The sequence below is a fragment of the Amphimedon queenslandica genome, unplaced genomic scaffold, assembly GCF_000090795.2.
Source record: "Amphimedon queenslandica unplaced genomic scaffold, v1.1 AMPQUscaffold_13474, whole genome shotgun sequence".
NCBI classification, from domain to species: domain Eukaryota; kingdom Metazoa; phylum Porifera; class Demospongiae; order Haplosclerida; family Niphatidae; genus Amphimedon; species Amphimedon queenslandica.
In genome coordinates this window covers 190,445-213,352 of record NW_003546290.1, presented here as the reverse complement: position 1 = coordinate 213,352, position 22,908 = coordinate 190,445, and the positions used below count along the sequence as shown (strand labels likewise).

General features: G+C 35.6%; 3 protein-coding genes and 1 long non-coding RNA gene across 4 annotated transcripts; 2 read left to right on the top strand and 2 right to left on the bottom strand.

The window, feature by feature from the left end:
• Window positions 1-1,348: 1,348 nt before the first annotated feature.
• LOC109580829 (ras-related protein Rab-13-like) lies at window positions 1,349-2,380 on the bottom strand. Its single transcript, XM_019994372.1, has one exon. It carries the CDS (start codon window positions 2,048-2,050, stop codon window positions 1,427-1,429), a length of 624 nt encoding a protein of 207 aa, XP_019849931.1. The 5' UTR covers window positions 2,051-2,380; the 3' UTR covers window positions 1,349-1,426.
• Window positions 2,381-2,660: 280 nt separating this feature from the next.
• On the top strand, window positions 2,661-11,717 carry LOC100632786 (uncharacterized). Its single transcript, XM_019994371.1, has 18 exons — window positions 2,661-3,227; window positions 3,274-3,434; window positions 3,478-3,658; window positions 4,275-4,364; window positions 4,415-4,532; window positions 5,001-5,116; window positions 5,160-5,270; window positions 5,362-5,554; window positions 6,790-6,924; window positions 6,973-7,113; window positions 7,162-7,315; window positions 7,379-7,515; window positions 8,219-8,358; window positions 8,405-8,539; window positions 8,586-8,725; window positions 8,777-8,960; window positions 11,214-11,418; window positions 11,472-11,717. The coding sequence occupies exons 1-18, from the start codon at window positions 2,661-2,663 to the stop codon at window positions 11,633-11,635; spliced, it is 3,072 nt and encodes a 1,023-aa protein (XP_019849930.1). The 3' UTR covers window positions 11,636-11,717.
• Window positions 11,718-11,859: 142 nt separating this feature from the next.
• Window positions 11,860-13,185, top strand: LOC105312089 (extracellular protease-like). Its single transcript, XM_011404457.2, has 2 exons — window positions 11,860-11,964; window positions 12,015-13,185. The coding sequence occupies exons 1-2, from the start codon at window positions 11,909-11,911 to the stop codon at window positions 13,057-13,059; spliced, it is 1,101 nt and encodes a 366-aa protein (XP_011402759.1). The 5' UTR covers window positions 11,860-11,908; the 3' UTR covers window positions 13,060-13,185.
• Window positions 13,186-13,630: 445 nt separating this feature from the next.
• Window positions 13,631-15,043, bottom strand: LOC109580827 (uncharacterized). Its single transcript, XR_002184387.1, has 3 exons — window positions 14,533-15,043; window positions 14,069-14,168; window positions 13,631-14,017 (listed from the first exon to the last, which is right to left on the bottom strand). It is a non-coding gene; the product is annotated as an uncharacterized LOC109580827 (long non-coding RNA).
• Window positions 15,044-22,908: the final 7,865 nt, after the last annotated feature.

Genomic DNA, 22,908 nt, shown 5'->3' with positions numbered 1-22,908 from the left:
TCATGAAAATCCATCAGGCCCAATCCAGTATACATGCTCATCATAAATACCTGTACTGTGTCTGATTCCATGATTGTACTAGTATGGGACTGATTGCCCGAAATCTATAATTCATGTCTGACATCAGGATTGGTTTTGTTCAGGCCTGATCAATGTGACTATACCAGTATTTGGCTGTGTATCACGTCACGTGATGCACGTCACGTGATGCAGTACTGTAGTACAGTACGACTAGTACCACTTCGAGCAATACCGTATAGAGGTATATTTCTTGGGGAAAATATTTCATGAAAATCACCTTTCAACCTATTCACATATTTTTTTTGCGTTTTTTTTTCAACTGACCACTAGACTATTAGTATATGATTAAAATAATAATCACTGATCAATATTTTCACAAATTTTTTAAAATTGCATAATCATGTGTTATCTCTAGGTCCTTCATACAACTCCTTGAAATAGTACGAACAGTGACGAGTGGAGTTAAGCATTCTCTTGAGAAATGCTATTATTTGCTCCTTTTAATAATAAATTTAATTGTGACGATATACTTTAGATTTTATTGACAATTATAACTTTCTTAGTTATCAGTTAAAATCTAAATGTTGAATTAAGGCGGATTATGCAGGTCCTGATTTTACATTGATGCTAGAATACAATTGTGTTCGCTTTTAGTGTAAAGCGTGTGTCAAAAAGGTCAAATCACCCACACTTTTGATTTAAAATTGACGGTACACTCGCCTAATGTCATACTGTCAACCAGACTTTATTCTGTCATTACTTTTTTGTGTACAATATTCCCATTATATTCTCATTATCTACACTGTTAGTGTAGAAATATTGCTCTGTTTCCACCACCTTGCATGCATAGCTGCGTTCTTATTAAGACTGATAAAGGTTCTTTCAGTCTTTCTATAGCTGTTGACTGTCTATGGAGAAAGTTCATTTTTAGTGAAATTGTCAGTGATTGTAAAAAAATTGTAAAATTTTGAAGTATTTTGGCAATTGCTCATTGCCAACTGATGTGGCATAGATCCCGGGTGGCTGTCAGTGGCCCATGCATGAACCATGATGATAGCATGGCCAGATCTACATTGACTAATTGGTACATGGTAATCACTCACTTTTATAATTATAAGATCATCACAAATTTGAGTCATGTAGCCTAGATAATGAAATTATGGTCGATCTAAAAATTTTTGTTGTGGCTTTAATTTTACTGTATTAGAAATTAGATCACATGCATAAATGCATGCCACATTCAAAAATGTATGACACAGTCTTATTACATAACAATTAAGTCACAGCACAATTTTGAAATACAAAATTTTTTACAGCATAAATTTCCTGATTTACGATAGTTTGTATCAAAAATACAAGATAACAGTGGTTCATAACTACAATAATAAAAACAACCAAAACATCATTAATGCATTCTATATATAATTTTAATAGCTTTCACTTCATCAATATCTGCATATAAAGTTTTAAAAAGACAGTCAACATTATGCCTTGAGAAAGCGCTGACTTCAAAGTATCTTATACTAAACTGGTCAGCAAAAATCTGAGCCCTCTCTTGACTGACTTCTCTGTATTGCTCTACTTCACATTTTGTTCCAATCAAATAAATGAGACACTCATCAAGTGCATACTTGCAATTCTCTTTTATCACACGCATCCAATAAGTAACAGCTGAGTTAAATGTATCCTCATTACATAAGTCAAAGACAATGAAAAAAATTCTGCCCTGTTTCAAGTAGCTTAACACCACATTTCTGAACTGCTCATGCCCACCAGCATCAAAAAGGTGTAAATTAATTATTTCGCTACTAGTAGGTAATTCAACCTGCTTCAAGCAACTGTTTTCCACACCGATGGTAGCTCTTTGTGATGCCCCTGGCTGTTGATTTAAGGGTGAAGAATTGATGTAGGAAAGTATCAAGGAGGTTTTCCCTACATTTGAATCACCAACAACAGTGACACTTGACACAAGACTGAATGGAGGCCTTTCTTGTGTAGAATCAGAGGTACGCTTGTTCTGGACATTCATGACTGTATCACACCATCTATGATCACACCTTAACACCTTTTCTATTCAAACTGCTATTTCCTTGTTTGTGCCAATAGTACTATTACATGAAGTTGCTTTTGTGCTGTGACATTAGGTTTACAGTTAGTATACTTGTTAAGTTATAGTTCTATAGCTAGTCAGGTGGAGCCTGACTTAGTCTATAGCTATCACATGATTGCGATATCAGGGCAGTGCATATGCATGGGTGCATCAATACCCATGAACTGAGTCACTCTGTCAACAAAATAACTGCAAATGTGCCGGCCATTATGCTAAAATAGCTAGCTGCTAGCCTAAAAGTACACCCCAGCATGCAATGTGTCGATGCTAGCTGCTCTGTGTAGATCTACACATTAGATCTAGAAGTGAAGCTGTGATTCGAACTTATTGATTTTAAAATATCTATTATGCTTGCACAGCAATACATAGGTAATTTTTGTTGCTGTTGCTGGTAAACTATTATCAAGAGTAGATAATTATTATCCACTCTTGCTATTATGCAAAGCAATAAAAATTTTATGATACTGGTATCATTTTTAGCAAGAGTATTTTAGCAAGCGGCTCGATTTTGGGCGGAGTCAGGTATAAAATGGAGCTGGTTCTTGGAGTTGATGTTGGAGGCACGTACACAGATGCTGTTGTTGTTAGTGGCAGAAAAGTAATATCGTCTTGCAAGCGTCAAACAACACTCAACAGGACTGAAGGCATCGTCAGTGCTATTAAAGGAGCTATAGGAAATTGCAATTCACAGGATATAGTTAGAGTATGCATCGGTACAACTCACTTCATAAATGCTGTTGTTGAGAGATCAGTTGATAAATTATCTCGAGTTGCTGTCGTTAGACTCTGTGGACCTGCTTCAATAGCACTACCGCCATTTTCTGATTTCCCTTCAGATCTTTCTTCCCTAGTGAAAGCCAGTGTCCACATGATATCTGGTGGCCTTGAATACAATGGAAGTTTTATCAGCCATCTTTCTGTAGATGAGATTAAAGAGCTTGGAGTTGATTTTCTTAGTCGTTCCTCACCAGTTACTAATATTGTAATATCTGGTGTATTTTCACCAATGACTAATCCTGATTCCAATCAAGAAGTAAAGGTTGCCAATATCCTTCACAGTGTTTCTGATTCATTCAGTATTACTCTTGCAAGCAAGGTATGAAAAAGTTATTGGAACATTATTATAATTTTAATTAATTTAGATTGGTAAACTTGGGATATTAGAGAGGGAAAATGCTGCTATTCTTAATGAGTCCCTAAAAGCATTTTCAAGACGTACCATCGATGAGTTTAAAGCTGCTCTCCAGTCTCTGCAATTAAATTGTCCCTTCTATTTGACTCAAAATGATGGCACTTTGATAAGGTTTTCCATCTGCAACAATCGTGTTTTAATAATGTTTTTATAGTGTAGATGAGGCTTTGGAATATCCTATTTTTACATTTTCCTCTGGTTCAACAAACAGCATGAGAGGTGCCATGTTTTTATCAGGTAAAGAGGATGGAATTGTTGTTGACATTGGTGGTACTACAACTGATGTGGGTGTTCTTGTTAAAGGATTTCCAAGGGAGGCATCATCTCAAGTTAAGGTAAACTATACTATATCCCAGTTGAGTTTGGAACAAGAAAAACTGGAATAACTTTTTATAGGAATGTGGGATAAGGATGAAACTTTCACAGGTTCTTAGTCGCCAAAGTCCATCAAAATCTGTGAAATCTTGGGTCTCTCAACTCTTGGGAACCCTGAGAACCGGGTTCTCCCTATAAACCCAATGGCATACCAAAATGACGTTTTATGACAAATATCTACGTCATAGTTTACATAAGAACATGTGGTCGAGCGCCCAAACTGATAATTCTTGTTTTAAAAAGCTAACAGAGCAAGATCTTCTGATAATGATGGCCTTTATGAAGACTAGTTGACTCCAGCAGCTATTGTACTGCTTATCAGGAAGAACAAGACTGTTTTAAGAGTGAAACAACTCAGCCGCCATGCTTCTATGAATATCATTAAAATACGTCATTTTGTGACGTAGCTACATTTTTCAAATTCCATGCAGCTGCTTCCACTTCCGTCCCAAACTGAACTGGGATATAGTATACATTAATGTTTTAAGGCTTAATTTTCAGTTTGAAAACTGAATTTTATTTAATGACAGGTGAATTTTAATTTATTTAAATGTATATTTTGTTTGATTATACTAGATTGGTGGTGTCAAAACTAATTTTCGAGTGCCAAATGTTGTAAGTATTGGGCTAGGAGGAGGATCATTGGTTGTATCTTCTGACAATTCTGTGAGCTAAAAATTACATGTATACTACAACTAATAGGCTGTGTTTAATAGGGTGAGATACAAGTTGGTCCAAATAGTGTAGGAATGAATTTGACTTCTAAAGCAATTTGTTTTGGAGGAGATGTTTGTACTGCCACTGACATAGCCTTAGCTGCAGGAATTTGTGAAGGTACATGTATACTGCAATGTAATGGCTAATAGCCAAGATACCAAAAAGTCTGACTGTAATAATAATGGACTGAATCCAAGTACATTCACTTTAATTGTTTGTGTAACCCTTGGCTATTCTGACCCAGACTGACCGGCTCTGCACTTTGACCTAATTAAATATTTGCTAAGTCATAACTCACTTTTTGTTGCTTTTATCCACTTATTTCAATTATCATTGTTTTCTACTAAGTTTATTCTATCTATTCACCATTAATACAAAAAGTATAGGGCTACCTAGGCAGGGCTATTCTCAGTATTCTGACCCTGGAGCATTGATTTCTTCTTCCTTGAAACAGAGGGATAAAGTAGCCCTGGGGATGAAATAGCCCCGACTAACTTTATATTCAATAACTATACAATACACAGTTAATCATGACGAATTTCCTTTTAGCATGTTTTATGCATTCAATTATGTTTTATACATTAGATAACAACTTGCCTTCAAATAAGAAAAAAGAAATAATTTCCAAATTTGGTGGTATAATCTATCCTGCGATGAGAAATATTCACCTAAAAATTGAAGAAGTTATTGATCTTGTGAAGGTATATCATTTTAAATGCCAATTTGGCTAATCTCTGTCATTAGACAAACAAAGAAGATGCAGTAGTCATATTAGTTGGTGGTGGAAGTATCCTGGTAGACATAAAGCAATCCCTTAAAGGAGCTATGAGGTTCATTAAACCTCCACATTTTGAAGTTAGTTAAACTACATGTAGGTTGTATTCAGCCTTGAACTTTTACTTCATTAGCTACATGCATGTACATGTTGTATTGTTTTTTTATGCAGGTTGCAAATGCAGTTGGTGCCGCTCTTGGGATGATAGCTGGATATTCTGATAGTGTTGAGAGTTTATCTGAAGCAATGAAAAAAGTTAAAGTTGAATTCCAAGATAAACCTGAGAATGAGATTCGAGACGAAGCACAACGTAGACTTGTGAAAGAATGTATAGATAAAGCAATAGAAAATGCAAGGCAAAAAGGTACTTTACATGTACAAGTATAAAAATTCCTGTTAATGAGACCAGTAGATGATAAGCAGAGGTTTAGTTTTGTTTTTTATTGAAGCACTAGATTAAATTTTGTGACTACAGTTTATTTTTCAATCTAGGCATAAATTAACATTGTTTTTTACAGATATGATAATACCGTAGGTCGGGATATATTCGCGGCTGCAATTATTCGCAGTCTTAAAAAATTCAATTAAAAATCATGGAAACTGTTAGAGCATTGCTATGACAATTAAGACCACGTGTTTAGTGTTCAGCTATTCATCTGTTCTTTAGCAGCTATAGTGGAGCCATTCACCAATAGCGAGTCCTTCTTTATCTGTTAACTTCTTGTATGGACCGCTACCTCAGAGCTCTTTCAGCCTCTTTGCTGCAAACCCACGTGCTGGTGATAATAAACCACGCCCAAGTCAATAAACACTAACTAGAATGGGTGGAGAGTCCCAAAATACGGCTAGGCACTAGTTCTGAAAAGAACCGGTAAAGCAGCTCCAAAGAGCCCAAGGCTTAGTGACACAAGAAGAACAACAGCTCAAGAACACTGCAGCAAGGTGCTTTTCTTCACTATCGCACAGTTTTTAATTAAAATAACACCTCGGTTTCCATGGTTTTTAATTGAAATTTTTTATGACCGCGAATAATTGCAGCTGCGAATATATCCCGACCTACGGTATTATTATGTAAATGAATTTTTTAATAGCATAAATTTATGTGATTACAAAGCTAAAAGTGTTTTTAACTTTGCCGTAACATCTCTTAAATTTACACTTATGATCACTGCATTAGATAAAATAATTTGCAATATACATGTACCGTACAGCTGGTTTGTTTTGTGTGGTAAACTTGTTTTTTTGGGGAGGGGATCCAACTTTATGGTTTTTATTTTTGTTCTGTGGAAGGACCACATCTTTTCTTTCTGTTTTCATAATTTTGTGAATTATAATTTTTGTTTGGAGCTTATAAAAAGTACAAAAGTTTCACCAAACAAACCCCCTATACGGTAGTAAAACAATATTCTTTTGCTTAATCATTCTCCACGAAATTTCATGCTGTGTGACATCAAAAGATTGTTGATTTAACAAACAGGCTCTAAATTTTCATGTAGCCATTTGAGCTGCACATATGCAATATAGTGTAATGGCCAAGGCATCTACATGTACATTTTACATATACATGTACATGTACTTGTACCTTTTTTATCTTTGCAGGTTGTCATCCTGGGTCTGAGTATGTACATGAACAATCTGTGATGGATGTGACATATGTTCCAGACATGCTAAGAATATCAGTTAAAGTTATTGGATTGCTTAAAGATCAACAAAATCTGAAAGTTGATGATTTAGGTACTCTCATATTTTTAGGTGATTTGATATTAATTTTTAAACTTTCAGCGACTGAAAGCAAGGCTGTTCAAGACAAAAGTGTTTCTCCTAGTGCATCTACAGACAGTGTTTGGCCTTATCAATGTATGAAGGATATAACTTTGGACAATGAAGCCAATTTACCTCCACCTCGTGTCAATAAAGATACTGGTATACATCTCTAAGATATTAATTAAGTCTACCGTTTTTCATTTATAGGTGAATGGTTGTTAAATGAGGTTGATGTTGAATGTATTTCAATTGGTGCTGGAATATTAGGCTGTGGAGGAGGTGGTAGTCCTAGTATTGGTTGTGTTGCAGCTTTAAATGCATTGAAAGAAGGGAAGGAAATAAAAATAGTCAATCCCTTCAGGTACATGTACAATATATGGACAGTAAAGTACATGTAAATGTCTTTTTTCTAATCAATTTTTAGATGTAAAGGAGGTGAAAATTGTGATTTAATAGCAGCCGTAGCTTTTATGGGTGCTCCCGCTGTTCTTTGTGAGAAGTTATTTAATGGAACTGAGACCACTCTCTGCCTTAAAACAATGCAAAGATTGTTAGCAGCAGGTACTGTTTGGTTGTTATTATGTACAGTATACTGGATGGTTATGATAGTTTCCCCATGCAGCATCCTGTTGTGTGGGCTTAGTAGCATGCTTCATTAGCTGACAAGCACAAGCCTTTTGACCATTTTAGTACGTAGTACATGTACATGGATTTTGGAGCATATATAGTACATGTACTAGCAACTTTTAAAAATTACAAAAATCTATTTTGATCACAATTAGTTTAAACACTCAAGAACATCTACATGTACAATTGCAGTATATAGATTAGAAAATGTAATGAAATTGGAGAATGAGTTTTAAAATTCATAATAAATGTTTCTTTTCATTAAAATCAGCTTTAAGTTTGTATACTCCATTGGTATCAGAAATAATATTTAGAATTTAAAATGAAAATTATCTGCTATTATTGCACAGGACTATTGTCAAATTTGTAAACAATTTTAAAATTCATAAAAACCTCAATCTTAATCAGAATCAGCTCAAGCTTTTTATGCAACATGTAGGTAATAGGTATGCTTAAGAAAATGTAGTAATAACTGGAGTTTCCCTAGCCTTATTTACATAAACTAGAGTGTGCTAAGCAAGCTAAATGATATGCTTAAAATGCCTTCTAGCTGAGCAGTGAGCACTACATATGTCAAATACATGCAAATTTAATTTTACGACTTATCAGTGAATTGTTGAAACTTATTTTTGCATAGGTTTGTATGGAGGAGAGAATGATATTGACAAACTGAGCAGTAAGGGAATAAGTGCATCATTCTTCAATCTTGAAAATAAAAATCAAGCATGTATCATTGATGAGTCCACACTTCCTGAAATTACCTCAGAAACTAAAAGGGTAATAATGAAGACCATTAATGATTTTGATTCATTAATAATTATAGGCAAGACAGATTACTGGATTGATGTCAGCTGAAATTGGTGGAATGAATTCAATTGAGCCTTTATTGGTTGGTGCTAATATGAAGCTCCCTGTACTAGATGCTGATGGCATGGGAAGAGCTTTTCCAGAACTACAAGTACTTATTCATGGGTTTTGTTTTAATATTTTTTTTCATTTTTAAGATGTATGTACCATTCATGAATGGACTGAATTCTTATCCTTGTTGTGTAGCAAGTGAGAAAGGGGAAATTTATGTAGTCTCACATGTACACACTTCTAAAGATTTGGAAGACATCCTAAGGATAAAATGTGTGGAAATGGGGTGAATGTTCTTAAGAAAGATGATTAATTTAATATTGAATTCTGTTAATAGAATGACTTGTGGTATTTGCTTACCTCCTGTTACACTGGATGAAATGTTTAAGGATTGTATAATACATTCTTACAGTAGAGCATGGCAGCTTGGAAGATGTGTGATGAGGGCAAGAAAATCCCATAGTAATGTTGTCCAAGCTATTACTAAGCAACAGAATGGAATTTTATTGCTAACAGGAAAGGTAAATGTAGTAATAATTACATGTCAATGTAACATGTTTGAATTTATACTGTACATGTACAGTAGGTTGTACGTGTATGTATATGTGTGTGTCCCTATAAATAAGAACTTCCCTAATGTAATCCCAATCCTGAATGAGCATCATTGCTTTGAGTTTTACATAATAGTTGATAGTTAAAATTTAGGTGCTTTTTAACAACACTTAGGAATTTGTACATGTATATACACATGTAAGAGAATTGTACACGGGGTTTTCCACAAAATTTTGGTATAGTGCTCATGCAGTGTCTTATCAATGGATTGTCAAGTTGCTCAAAAATTGGGCCTAAGACTCCATACAGGGTATTTTGAAAAAAATTACAAGGAGAGAATTCTTCATTTTAATTTTTTCTAATATGCATTCATGTACATGAATGTCTTTATGTTGTGTATAGGGCTAAGCAAATATACTTCAATTTTATCTGCATTTATTATGCTTTTAGGCACTGCCCCAATTCCATCTTATCATACTTTGAAATGAATCCCCCCAGAAATCCAGTTTGATTAATTTTAAATTTTGGCTGTTTTCCAAATTTTTCAAAAATTCAAATTTTGAAATTGGAATTTCTCCTAAATCCCCAAGATGCATCTGTTATAATTGCAATATCGTATATTATTGTAATAATGCCAGAATCTGACAATGTTTCTAGTGACTTTTAGTCATTGCAACATAGAACAACTAAATCATTGTACTTGCCAAACTTGTGTAGGTTGCCAGGCTTGAGTAGGTACCTGGGTATTAAGCAGTAAAGTTGCTGTACTAGTACTTGTACCACCTGCCATATTGAATTGAAATCATGTGGTCAGGGGTATGAAGCCAGAAATTTTTAACCCATTATGCTAGCATAATAACTTGCCCTAGTTGCTCCAGGTTATGCCAGCATAAATTGCCTAGCCCTAGTTGTGTATTAAGTTTGAGCTAATTCTGATCAAATTAAATTTTTAATGATTTTTTAAGTTGCTCAAAAAATTGGGCCAAAGACCAAAGGCTATACTTAGGCCAAATTGGCTAAAGGAATATTCTCCATTTTTATCATTTTTTTGATACATTGTACAGGTAAATATTTTATGTTGTGTCAATTTAAGTTGATTCAAGCCTAGTTGCTCAAATTGCAATGTACTGTATTGTAGTGCTTGCAGGTTCATAAAGCCTGTTTAGCTGACTTAATTAGCATGCTTTGTCGGAAACCCTGATTGCTCATGTAAAATAACAATTAAATCTTTTTTATTTTACATGTGTATTGTATGAGTAACAGATGTTCCATTCCAACAATTAGGCCTTCTTCTAGCAACACACTGGTATACATGTACATGTATATGCATACACTGCACCACAGCATACATGTATTAATTGCCATGGGGATTTAATGCTAATTGTTGTCCTGTCACCACTGGCCTTCTATTACTTATCATAATTGAAACTGATATTTTGTGGTGCCAATTAAAACTAATAGTACTGTTAGTCATTGTCTAATAATAAGGTAGTCTTGGACAAATTTTGAGTTTGGGTATTATTTTGTGTGACCCTGTCATAATTTTTGCCAATAGGTTTAACACATACATGTACATGTATCAAAAATACCCATGCCTTGCTTTGTGCATATGCATGTATAGAAAGTTTCAATTTCTAAGCAGTGCTTTATAGTTGTACATGTGTAAGCATTTGAACTAAGTAGTCAAATTTCGCTGAAGTCCCATCAAAAATGAAGTTATGAGCATTAACTTCTGGAATTATTATGGCCAAAGGCCTAATTTTGTATATTATTATAATAAAAGCCACAATAGTGAATGATAATACAGGGAAGTATGGTAATGAGTGTTTTATAAAATTAAAATTTTATGGAAATCTAAATTTTGTTTATGATCAGTATATTATTTTTTACTATCACAAACTGACATCAAATTATTAATTGTATGTATGGTAGCCACACTATAGCAATACTACATTAATTCCATGCATGTGATTTATACTGATGCTTGTGCCAAATTATATTGGAAACATTGCTGACTAAGAATTGTTTATCAAAGTTTTATTAATCTAATTTTTTGTAACAATTATTAATCATTCTGGAATAGTTAATAATGAAGTTAATGAATGAAACAAAATTAATCCCTACAATTCATGTTAAATTCTTATAATTGTTACCTAAATTTTATAGGAATTTCCTTTCTGCTCAAGATATTTATTATTCTCAAATTTTATTTTACAATACAGGTAGTTGATATAGTAAGAGTAACTGAAGGTGCATTTACTGGAAGTGTTTTTATCATCAAAGGAACTGGATTATATTCTATGTTTAGTATTCAAATTAATGCAAAAAATGAGAATTTAGTTGCCAGAGAAGTTAATGATAATGGAGCTGTTGGTCGTGTTTTGGCAACAACTCCCGATCTTATTACAGTTGTGGACAGTGACTCTGGTTTGTTAATAAATTATAAATATTGATCATTAAATTTATTTTTTTACATCCAGGGTATCCCATTACTACTGAGGAGGTGAAGTATGGCCTTAGGGTCTCTGTTTTGGTGTTACCAGCTGATCCCAAGCTACTAACAGATAAAGCTATTTCTGTCGTTGGTCCACAAGGATTTCAAATGAGTGACATTGACTACATTGCACCAGTGTCACTTTTATAAATGACACTGGTAGTTTATGTTACTTTGTTTTTTACAATTGCTATTTTTTGATTATATAAATTGTTAAAGAAGTTAAAATGTACTTATATTTTTAAAATCATTATAAGCTGTACTCACAACACCTAACAAATGCATGTCTGACAGCCAATATAATTGATAATCAGGAACTACATGTAGAGTAATTGTGAGTAAGGTCTATTGTGTTGTTTACTTACAGTAGATTGTACTTGTAGTTGAACAGACAACTTGTTTTATGGTGAGGAAGATTATAAGATGAAGAAACTTGCTGCTCTTGTCTACCTAGGTGTATACTTGATATGTGTCTCTGGGTAAGGTTCTATAATGTGAGCATGTTTTTATTGATGTCAATTTTATGTAGGACCAGTAACAGTTGGCCAATTTCTCTTAGCATGTCATGCTATGAGGTTCAACCTAAAGTTGCTTGTTCCTTTGATTTCACTAACAATGCTAATCAGGACTATTATCTTCTTAAACGTAATACTCCTTTGGAAGGAATGTTTTCTCCTTTTGTCGCTATATCCTACAATGGTGCTCCTTTAAATTATGAAGGCATTGTTGCTTATCGTTTTCCTCCAGTGCAAAATGAGTTTGTCTTAATTAAACCAGGTGAAAGTGTTTCTGCAATTGCTTATATCAGTGATGCTTTTAATCTTCGTTCTGATGGCTTGTACTCTATAAGTTATGTCAGTCCTTTGGAATTTTTATCAAAGGAGCAAATGGAGATGACAGCCTTTGATGCCAAGATTCGTTATGCTAATCATTTAGAAGTCAGCGAGTCAGTACAAATTAGTCTGAAGAATACTCATATGTTATTAAGGCCTTCATTTATTGACACGCATTCACAAGATGCTGATCGTCAAATAGTCACAATTAAAGGATGTGATAGTGCCTCTTTCATTGGAGGAAACCAGACACAAAGAGATGATGTACTCGCAGCTCACATTAAACTCTGTGCACAGTTTGGTTCAGCAAGAAAGATAGTCCAAAATGATGCTTTTTACAAAACATGGTTTGGTGAATACACTGCAGAGCGTTCCAATAAAGTTAAGCTGGTTTTGCAACAATGTGAGGATGGAATCACTCAAGATACAGTTACTTATGACATGAATGGATTGTATTGCTTCATACCATTTTCATATGCATATTATGTGCGAGGAGAAAAGGCAAAAGTTCACCTTTGTGCTTTATTCCATGATGTTAAAAGTGTGACCTGCAGAGAAGATGGTGATGCATCAAAAGAGCAAATACTGGCTCATGAGTGGACTCATTGCTATGGTGGCACAGAAGATTACATGACGTATGGAGAAGAAGATAATAAGGCTATGGCTATGAATGACCCTGATAAGGCTGTCAACCATGCTGATAGTTATGCATACTACTACTGTCTTGCTTACTGGCAGTAGATTTATTGAGTAAGAGTAGACTATAGATAGTGTTTTGCATAATTTTAGTGAATCAGTTGAATTATTATTATGCATGAATTTAGATAAATAAAAAATCAGTGATTTCATAGAGCTATACAAAAGCCATAAAATTAATTTTCATAATACTGTACAAGATGATTTATTGGCAAGGAATTAATATTGGCAATTGGCTGTTGTAAAAAGAAATTGCCAATATGAAATCCACCAATTTCCACAGGCAAATTCACCAAAATATTACTCCTGCCAATAAATTATCTTGTACGGTAAATCAAAATTACATAAACCACATCAATGATGTGCAGTAGTCTAGAATTTTAACAGTCAAGCAAAGTTTTGTACTGAATAATGGAAATTATTGATGGGCCTTTGGCCTGGTATAGATGGTAATACTGAGCGCATGATTGTTGTTATAGATTTAGATCTATCACGCATATTATTTTCAATTTAGAAGTAAAACTTTTCCCTTTGTATCAAAATATAAATTACATATGACAGATAATCTACATGTCACAAGCAACTGTGGACCAGGACAGCATTTTGTAGCAAAATATAATATGTCACGCATCTGGAGGCCATGCATGAGACTAATCTATGCATAGAATAACATCATATTGATCAGAAAGATGATCAAAGATGAATAAACAAAATAATAATTGAAAGAGAAACACACAATAAAACTAAATCTAAACTAAAAAACAGTTAAAATTTAAGAAAAGGCAATGTAAGTGGCTGAGAAAATAACAATCACACAAAAGGTACATGTATGCAAATAATAGTTCCTTTCTTCAAAATTAGTTCATCAGGCATTTGGTGTTTCTTAGTATACACCTGCATTGTACCAGCTATCTCCTTGGGGGTTGATTGGCGTTCCTAATTTGTTGGGCTCACTACTCATCGTTACACTTGAAGATGCTAGTAGTTTCACTCTCAAAAAAATCTAAGTATTACAGCAAATTAAAAAAGTAAAGACTGACTATTGATGCCTTACTTTTAATTATCATTCTTCATTAAACAATCATAATACTGGTTGCTGTCATACGAATCAAGTCAGTTGTCACTGTCAGATATGTAGCTGTTCATCACACTACCTACAAAGCATTAAAGAAAAGAGCTAAAATTAGTAAAGCAAAACCTGCCATCAGTGATTGATGACAGGTTCTGCTCAAACCATCACATACACAATGCACATATTCATCTGATGCTGATAAATACTATCATGTCTTTCCCTAATGCCAAGCTTTTTCATAGCCTTGTTCATTTCACATGAAGCAAGGACACTCACTTACAGGCAAATTTTAAATTTGCACCATAAGACAATCAGTCATAATAGTAGAGATAACAATTATGATTCAATTGTACTCTTAATTCAATAGGGTTGCATCTATTTGTATCATCATAATCAATAATCAATTTCAATCATAAAATAATTTTGGTACATGTACATTAATTTACCTGCAGTGTGTTTGTTTCAAATACTGCATCATTTTAGATAGGCAAAATTTAGGACTCAGCCTAGATATAAGAGATGGTCAATAATTATATAAATGTTTCTCAAAAAGTTAACATTTTAAAGCACAGCTGGTCTAATTTAACAAATTGCTTTTGTTGTGGTAGTTGCTTCAACAAACCTGTACCAGTGAAAAGCTTTGCTGTTTCTAATTAATCTTAAGGTATCAAAAGCAATAATGCTACATTTACCTGCAACAGTTTTGAGCTTACTGGAAAAGTGTTTGACATGTTTCTAACATGAAATAATGCCCCACATGTGACAGAATAGGGAACAGCATAAAAGGAGCTAATCAGAATTTACATGATAGGAGGCGGCAGGATTACAAGAGTAGTTGGGCAAAAAAATGGTACCAAAAGCCATAGATATTAGAGTAAATGAAAGAGACTGGAAACCACAGTAAAATTAATGTACAATGCACATGCCATGTGTTGCTTAGCGATGTTGCAAGTTGTTTCTTTGGTCGGGAATATAGGAAAATGGAGAAAAATCACTGAAGTTCATGGCTTATAATCAGGAACTGGTGGTTTGATTGGAGAATAAACCTAATAGTTTAGTCACCCAGCCCGGGTACAAGACTATAAATCTAATGAAATGGTTTGGAGTAAGGATCAGTGATCATTCTGCACCTACACTGAATTTACATGTGCCTCACTCTCAGTCATAATTCAAGTCGAATGTTTTCAAGTTATTTTTGATTTGCTCCACCTTCTAGCCTCACTGTGTCAGACAAAGAGAGACACAGTTTATAATTGCTGCAAAAAATAAAGATCAAATCAATCCATTGATACCTGGTTCAGAAGTACTGCACTAATGGCCAAATGAAATCCTATATGAACTCTGTCTGTACAGTTGTCCGTTTAGTTTTGTATAGTGAGTGGGCGTATCAAAGGCACCGCCTGTAGTTACAAATGTGATATCAGTATCTCTATGGTTTTATTTACATCTCAGCAGTTCTGACAGTAAAAAGTTTTTTAAAATAAAATATACAAAACATATTGTACAGATAATAAGCTGAAAGTGAACTGTCAATGCCCAGTAGCCCAAGGTACAAAGCTGGAAAAAAAGGAGCCTCCAGAGTCCAGACAACTTTAGATCAATACGCCGACCCAATGCCCATCAATATATTTGCCCCTGTTATATTTTCTTTTACCGAATTTAGACTTGGCTATTTCAAATATTGAACCAGGTCTATTAATGAGTGTTGGATGACTCAGGAAGTAATCAGCACAAATACCTTGAAAAAGTTAAACCAGTCAACAACAGTGTGCTCTGAATGTCCAGTTTCGTGCATTGTTGCTTGAATTGTGCTCTTACATGACCACCAATACATAAAATCTACAATTTCATTTAATTTTAGATAGCTTCCAGAAAAGAATGAGTCATTCCTTATAGATACAACTACTTGGCATCCTTTTAAAAGGACCCATCCTTACTTTTGACTCATTTTTGACATTATTCTGCAAAATGCACCACATTTCTTGCACTGCTAGAGTTGGCTAGAAGATACTTGCTTATAAGCCATAATTGTAGTTACATCTTGATCATAGCTAGGTCACAGAGGAATAGAGTCTTATAATTCATCATTAATATTTGTTTCAATAAACAAATTAAAAAATACATAGCAATATTATTGCGCATTAGCAACTATTAAAATATTATTATTATTATTATTATTATTATTATTATTATTATTGTGTAAGTGACATAAATTAATTAATTAACCTGACGTCACTTAAATACATTAATTTGGTAGGACCTAAACTGCAACATAACCACTGATTAATAATCCATGCACATAAAGTTCAAATCAATAGTTGACAAGCCTCAATGGTAAAAAAGATGGCTGGGGAAGGAAAGATTGATACACAGCCCGCTAGCACTAAACGCCAGATCTCTGTTCTGGATCTAGATTATACTCTTTCAGATATTGCAGCCAGAAATATACTTTAGATGTGTCAATCTAAGGCATAAATCAGATGATAGAGTACCTTTTTCAAAGCCTCTTAACCTCGATTGCTCCGATTGTAGTATTTTACCAAGAAAGAGGTGTAGTGCTATTGAGCATTCACAATGGTGTGCCTTTAATACGCCCACTCATTACTATACAAATATGTTGATAACACCCCTGCTGTGGGATACATCATATTTGCATCCCTAGCAGGGGTGTTATGATGTATATTTGTATCTTTTTCTGAAAGCCAATTTCATGAACTATCTATTGATGCTTAAAAAACATGAACTTACGCTATAATTGAAGTTTTCAGACATCTTCTAATGGGTATTGTTTTGATATCTAAGGTACAAGTAGGTCCAAAAATTGCACTAGCCAGTAACAAACACTCTAGCCTTAAACTTTTTTGTGTAAGTCTGTACTTTAAATGAGAATGTCTTCCATATACTTTTGTGTTTTCTTTCTATTTGATATAATAATCATAAATACTTAGGTTTAGAAAATTTGACAGTTGTCAGTTAGAGATGATTTTATTTCAGGAGTTCAGAATACAGCAGAGAAGTGCCCTCATTTTATTCTAATAATCCATTAAATTTAATACAACATTGACAACTTAGCATTTGCGTAATAGATAAAGCATAGTTAGGAGTGCCACACAATTGATACGGGCACTGCTGTGACGTAACACAAGGGCCTTGGCCCGAGTAATGACATCACAGCAGTAACAATAGAGACTGTGCGGCACTCCTAACTATGCTTTACCTGGTTTAAATAATAGCGCAGTGGCGTTATTGATCGACCACGTGTGCAGTGTGCGCAGCTTGCACTGCATCCAATCAGCCACGTCTCAGGAGGCAAAAGTGAGAAAAATTGAGAATTAAGGCTGACGAGGTGGCAAGACTAGTGGCAAATAGAGAAGGTACGATCAGATGGCTGTCTCAGAGTTCACCTTGGAGATCCCAGATGGCTTTTTTGATTTTGATGATGCCGATGATCTTTGACAGCTTGTAAAAGCGCCCTCTTCAGAGAAAACAACTGTACAGTCTAAACATTTTGCAACCACTGTATCTACCAATAAACTGGAGGAGTATTCCAAAGGATTTGTTCTTGTCTCTACAAGAGCCAATATGAAATGGGCTGTCACAAATTTTAACAAATGGGTCAAGAGTAGAAACATCTCCAAGTACGAAGAAGAACACATACGTCCTGACGTGCTATATAAGGCGTCTGCTGCTGAACTGAATAGAGTCCTTTCGTTATATGTGATTGAGACCAGAAATACAAAGGGAGAGATGTACCCCAATAAGACCATTAATCTGTTGCTGGCTGGTTTGAGGAGACACATGGTCAGTGAGAATCCGAAAGCTATCAACTTCCTAGATGAACGAAATCCAGAATTTTCAGGATTAAGAGGAGTAAGAGAGAGAGAGAGAGTTTCAAGAGAGTTATGGAGGGCTGGTGTTGGTATAGTTAAAAAACATGCAGAAAGAATCACATATGAGGAGGAACAGTTGATGTGGGGCAAGAAAGTGTTAGTACTTGACAATCCCCGAATGATATTGAATACAGTTTTCTTTTAAAATGGTAAAGTTCTAATTCTTAGAGCTGGTAGGGAACACTGTGAATTAAAGTTGTCACAGTTCACTTTTGAAATTGAGAGGGGCAAAAACTATGTACAATTTGCTGAGACAGGTTCCAAAAATCGCTCTGGAACTTACAAAGCCAAGCATACCAATAAAGTAGTGAAGCAGTATGCTGATGCTACACTGGGTAACAGATGCTTTCACTATATCCTGTCACTCTGCTTTCTAAAAATACCACAGAATTATGATGGAGATTGTTTTTATTTACGCCCCTGTCTAGATAGTGCAGCTCAAGAATGTGATATACCCTGGTTTATGTGTTAACCAGTAGGAAGGAATACCCTAAATGGAATGGTATCTAAAATGTCCAGTGCTGTTGGTATAGAAGGCAAAACAAATCATAGTCTTCGTGTTACAGGCACTACTAGGCTTTTCAATCCTCAAAATTCCAGAGAAGATAGTTTAAGAGAGATCAGAACACTTATCACTAAAGGCTCTTTCTTTGATGTTACGGGAGAACTTTAACCAAGCAACATGAATATGTCTCATCTATTCTCTCTTCTTCATCTCCTATGACCTTTCAGACACTAAACCATTTACTAAAAAGGAAGAAGATAGTAAGAAGGAAAATATGCCTCCAGAATGTGTCAGTACAGAATCCTCTCCTCATAAGAGTCATAACATTCAACCAACTTTTAGTAGCTGCAGTAATTGTGCAATTAATGTTAATATCAAGCTCCATTGATTTTTTTAATGATTTTTCATTCACTTGTTACATTAATCACCTTGAACTTTGCCAATATCCTGAACTTTGAACTGTGCCATTATCCAGATATTGGTACTAACAGTGCCAATAACTGGACAATGAATAACTGGACAATGGCACAGTTGAAGCCTTTGATCTAAGCCCCACCTATTATTTAATACTGGGAATGGTGGTTTCCAATTTACTTCTTAGCTATACAGAGTGGTTCATAGCAAAACTAGTAAATTTTGATGCAGAAAACCTAAGCTGTAGATGAAAGGTACTCAGCCATGCCCCCAAGCGTAGGCATCAATCAAATCTTGCTCTTTGACTCCGTATCTTAATCATTCTTCACTTATTAGTTGCTATTTTTCACAAATAATCACTTCACAACACTCAAATTTCAAATCAGTGTTTCAATAAATTTATCAATTTTAAGTTGTAAGTGCAAGCAGAAACATTTCACATTACACTGAGTTACTATGTGACTATAAATCAATCTCAGTTTAAGGTTCCCAATGGCCTACTTAAAACTGTTTGTTTTGTTTTTAAATTGCAGTTACAAAGTCATAAATGAGGACTAAAAGATGCTAAAAATTATATTAATTTTGCCAACTTTGCCAGAAACTTCTCTATAGTCTATATGACTATAAAAACATAAGAGATAATATGTAAGCAAGAATGAAAGTAAAATGAAAATTGAGAGCAGCCTGAGCTCCACCTATCAGAGTGGATGTTCATTTGTGCGCATGCTCAAAGCACAAAGTACAGCGCCACTGCTATGACTGCTGCTCTTCTGGTTCTGGTCTGGCTTGTCACTGATCAAGCGACTTGATCAGTGACAAGACAGACCAGAATTAAGCTACCTGTGGTAACCAGCCATTTATTGCTAGCATAGTAATGTCACGTGAGGAAGCTAAAGATGAGCTCAGAAATACTCTCACTAGAGCAATTGAACTGCCTCACTCTAGATTTGCCATAGTTGACAAGGACAATGATGATAACATACATGTATCCCCTCTTTTGTCCCCTAATATTCCAGTTCCACACAACCAATCTCATGTACAATGTATATAGCAGTAGATCTAGGCCAAGTACAATCACAATGGGAGCCAGAGGATCTTCATCATCCAGCATAGATACTCTACTCTTTTTTAGCAAATGAACTGTTGAGAAATGACTGTATTTTGGACTCACAGCACCATTTACAATAATTATTGTTCTGATTGTTTTTCAAGGAGTAGGGAATGCCTCATATACAGCTGCCAGGGCTTTAAGGAACGTTGGGTCGCAGGCTGAACAAAGACTTAATTTTGTGCCATATGAAAAGAGAGGGAAACTCAGCTCCAAACCACTACAGTTCACATTCTTTTGCTTGCTTAATTGTGATGCTAATTGAGTACCTACAACAAAAGTACAGAAGTTGATGCTACAAGATACTGGTGTAGGGGAAAGATCAGTCACAATCGGTATGTCACCGTCACTAAATGCAAAGGAGTTACAAGATCAAATAATATTATCCTATCCGGTACTAGCAAAAGGAGGTGGTTTCGAGTTGTTAAGATGTATTCAAAATTTAAGAGGGCTTGAAGTTATTCCATATAATTTTACAACTACTCCATGATACTTGAAGGCTTATGTTGAGGAAGGGAAGGCCTATATTACACCACTTCAAAAGGATCTTGCAGCTGTTCCTGTTGACACTGCTGTTGCTGATGTACATGTAACTGTTTCTACAATCATTTCAACTTGTATTTAAATGTTATAGGCAAAGGAAAGAAGTTTGAAGTGTCAGGAACTGATTTTGTTAGCCTTATTAAAAAACATATGACCAGCTGCAGGTATTGACAGCTTGGAGTTTACATTACAACTATTGCATGTAGCACAATGAGTCAATCATTAACTATCTTTGCTTCTTGGCCAGTGGCCACCTGTGCTGTAGAGCTGAAACGGATATCCTGGTTATCCAGATATCTGCTTACTATCAGAGTATCTGGATAAAAAATTTTGATTTGTCAGTTAGAGCATAGCTTTAAGCAAGGTTAACCACGCCCACAGCTACGCTGCCTATTTAAGGCCCCGAGTCTGCAGGGGTCGAGGCATTATTGCTTGCAGTTAGCTCAGCTAAAGTCCTTACTCTCTAAGCTCCCGTCCGGCTTTCTCTCTATTAGACTCTTGTGATGGCTGCACCTTCTCATGACCCTGTGCCTTCTGCAGCAGAGGCTCTTACCTCTCTAGACATGACCGTGTCGGGCTCTGGTGGCTGCCCCCCTCTCTCTCCCGTCCTTGTCAGACATCACTGGACCAAGTTCACCAACTGTTTTTACTGCAACTACCCCAGCGTCAGTACGCGACCACCCTCCTGTTGTCCGTCCAGCTGGGGAAACCCTGGCCACGGCCTCGCCTGGGCCCGGGGACTTCATGAAGCTTATCAATGCCGCTGTCGAGGCTGGGATTGAACAGGGAGTCAATGGGCTCTTTGTGAGATGGCCTCCGGTTAATCTATTCCTCCTTATGCCGGGACCATGCCCGCAGCTCCACCAAGGCCAGTGCCTCCATTATCAGGTATGCTACAGTACTTAACTTTCACACACTCACACAAACGTATGGGGCCTATAGGCTTAGTTAATATGGTTTGCATGTCGTTGGGCGATCCGGGACAGGTGCTCACATGCATGAACCTGGGTGGTTATTGGGAGCCCAGCAAGGGCGCAGGGGCTGCATGTGGGCCTTGCTCAGCAACCTATGGCAAAGCAAATGTTTCAATAACAATAATAGTCATCGAATGAAATTCCACGCACAAGTGCAGTGCAGTGCAGTGCACATGCTTACTATTAATGGGTGGGTTAGGTCATGTGACATCCTCCACGCCTATTGTGGCATTGCCCTATGCAGTATGCATGTGCCCTAATCAAATAAGGAGGACAATTCTGGTGTTAATCAAGGTGTAAATGAGGGTGATAAGCAGGAGCTGGAGCAAGAGGATAAAGATAGTATTGCTGAAGCATTGCAAGTGGCTGGGGTTAGTCACCTACTGCAGAGATTTATAGAAGAAAAAGTAAGCTACTACTACCAGGGTAGCACTAGTCAGGCGGAAGCTGCTAGCCAGGGACTCATGGTGACCATTAGGAAAGCCAGGAAATTTTTAAGGCTATAATTAACTAAGCTTATGCATGTGACTTGCAAAAAACTAATTTAAATAAAACTACTGCTGATTTTAATTTCTATGTAGGTTACAGTAAATAAAATACCAATACTTGACGAACAGCAGCTCGTTATGTTGGGAGTGACACAGATGGGTCAACGTGTCATTTTGAAGAGCTACAGCAAGCAAAGCAATAGTAAATACTTTAAGTTAGCTTAGTTTAATTCAATTTTTATTATTATAGGCAAAACTGAAATCAATTCTGAATTACAAAGCACATTTGCTTCATGAAGTAGGGCCACTAGCAATAATAGTTCTCCTAGTGGAGTTGAGAGTACCATTGCCAAAGCTTCAAGATTGCTAGAAGAGTTGAAGTCAAATCCAGCTGCTCGTATAGATAGGTATTCTAAACGGAAGAGAGAGAGAAGTGAGAATACTCTCCAGTATCAGCGAAACCTTGTATGTCTTGAGTATATGGGGTATGAGCACACTGTTAAAACTTATGACATGATATTTAAAGGTATTGTGTGCCTGTCTATCAATAAAAATTATGATGTAATATTTAAAGGTATTGTGTGCCTGTCTACTAATATGTCAGACGTAATGAAATTGTGGCAGTCATAAAGACCCAGGAATCGTCCATACATTCAATTGAAAGTTTTAGTCCCGAAGATTTTGAATTTGTGAAATGTGTGAATCGTCATATTCTGATTCCCGATGGCAAACTATCATTTGATGGGAAAGGCATTAAAGTTTTGTACAAGAGTGGGTCTATTTATGTTAGGCTTCTTGAGCACAGTTCAAAGGCACATTCCTATTTTAAAGCATGTTATTATATTTTTACCTTTTAGTATTATTGTATTTTTCCTTGGGCCTCTTCTGAAGCTGCTAATT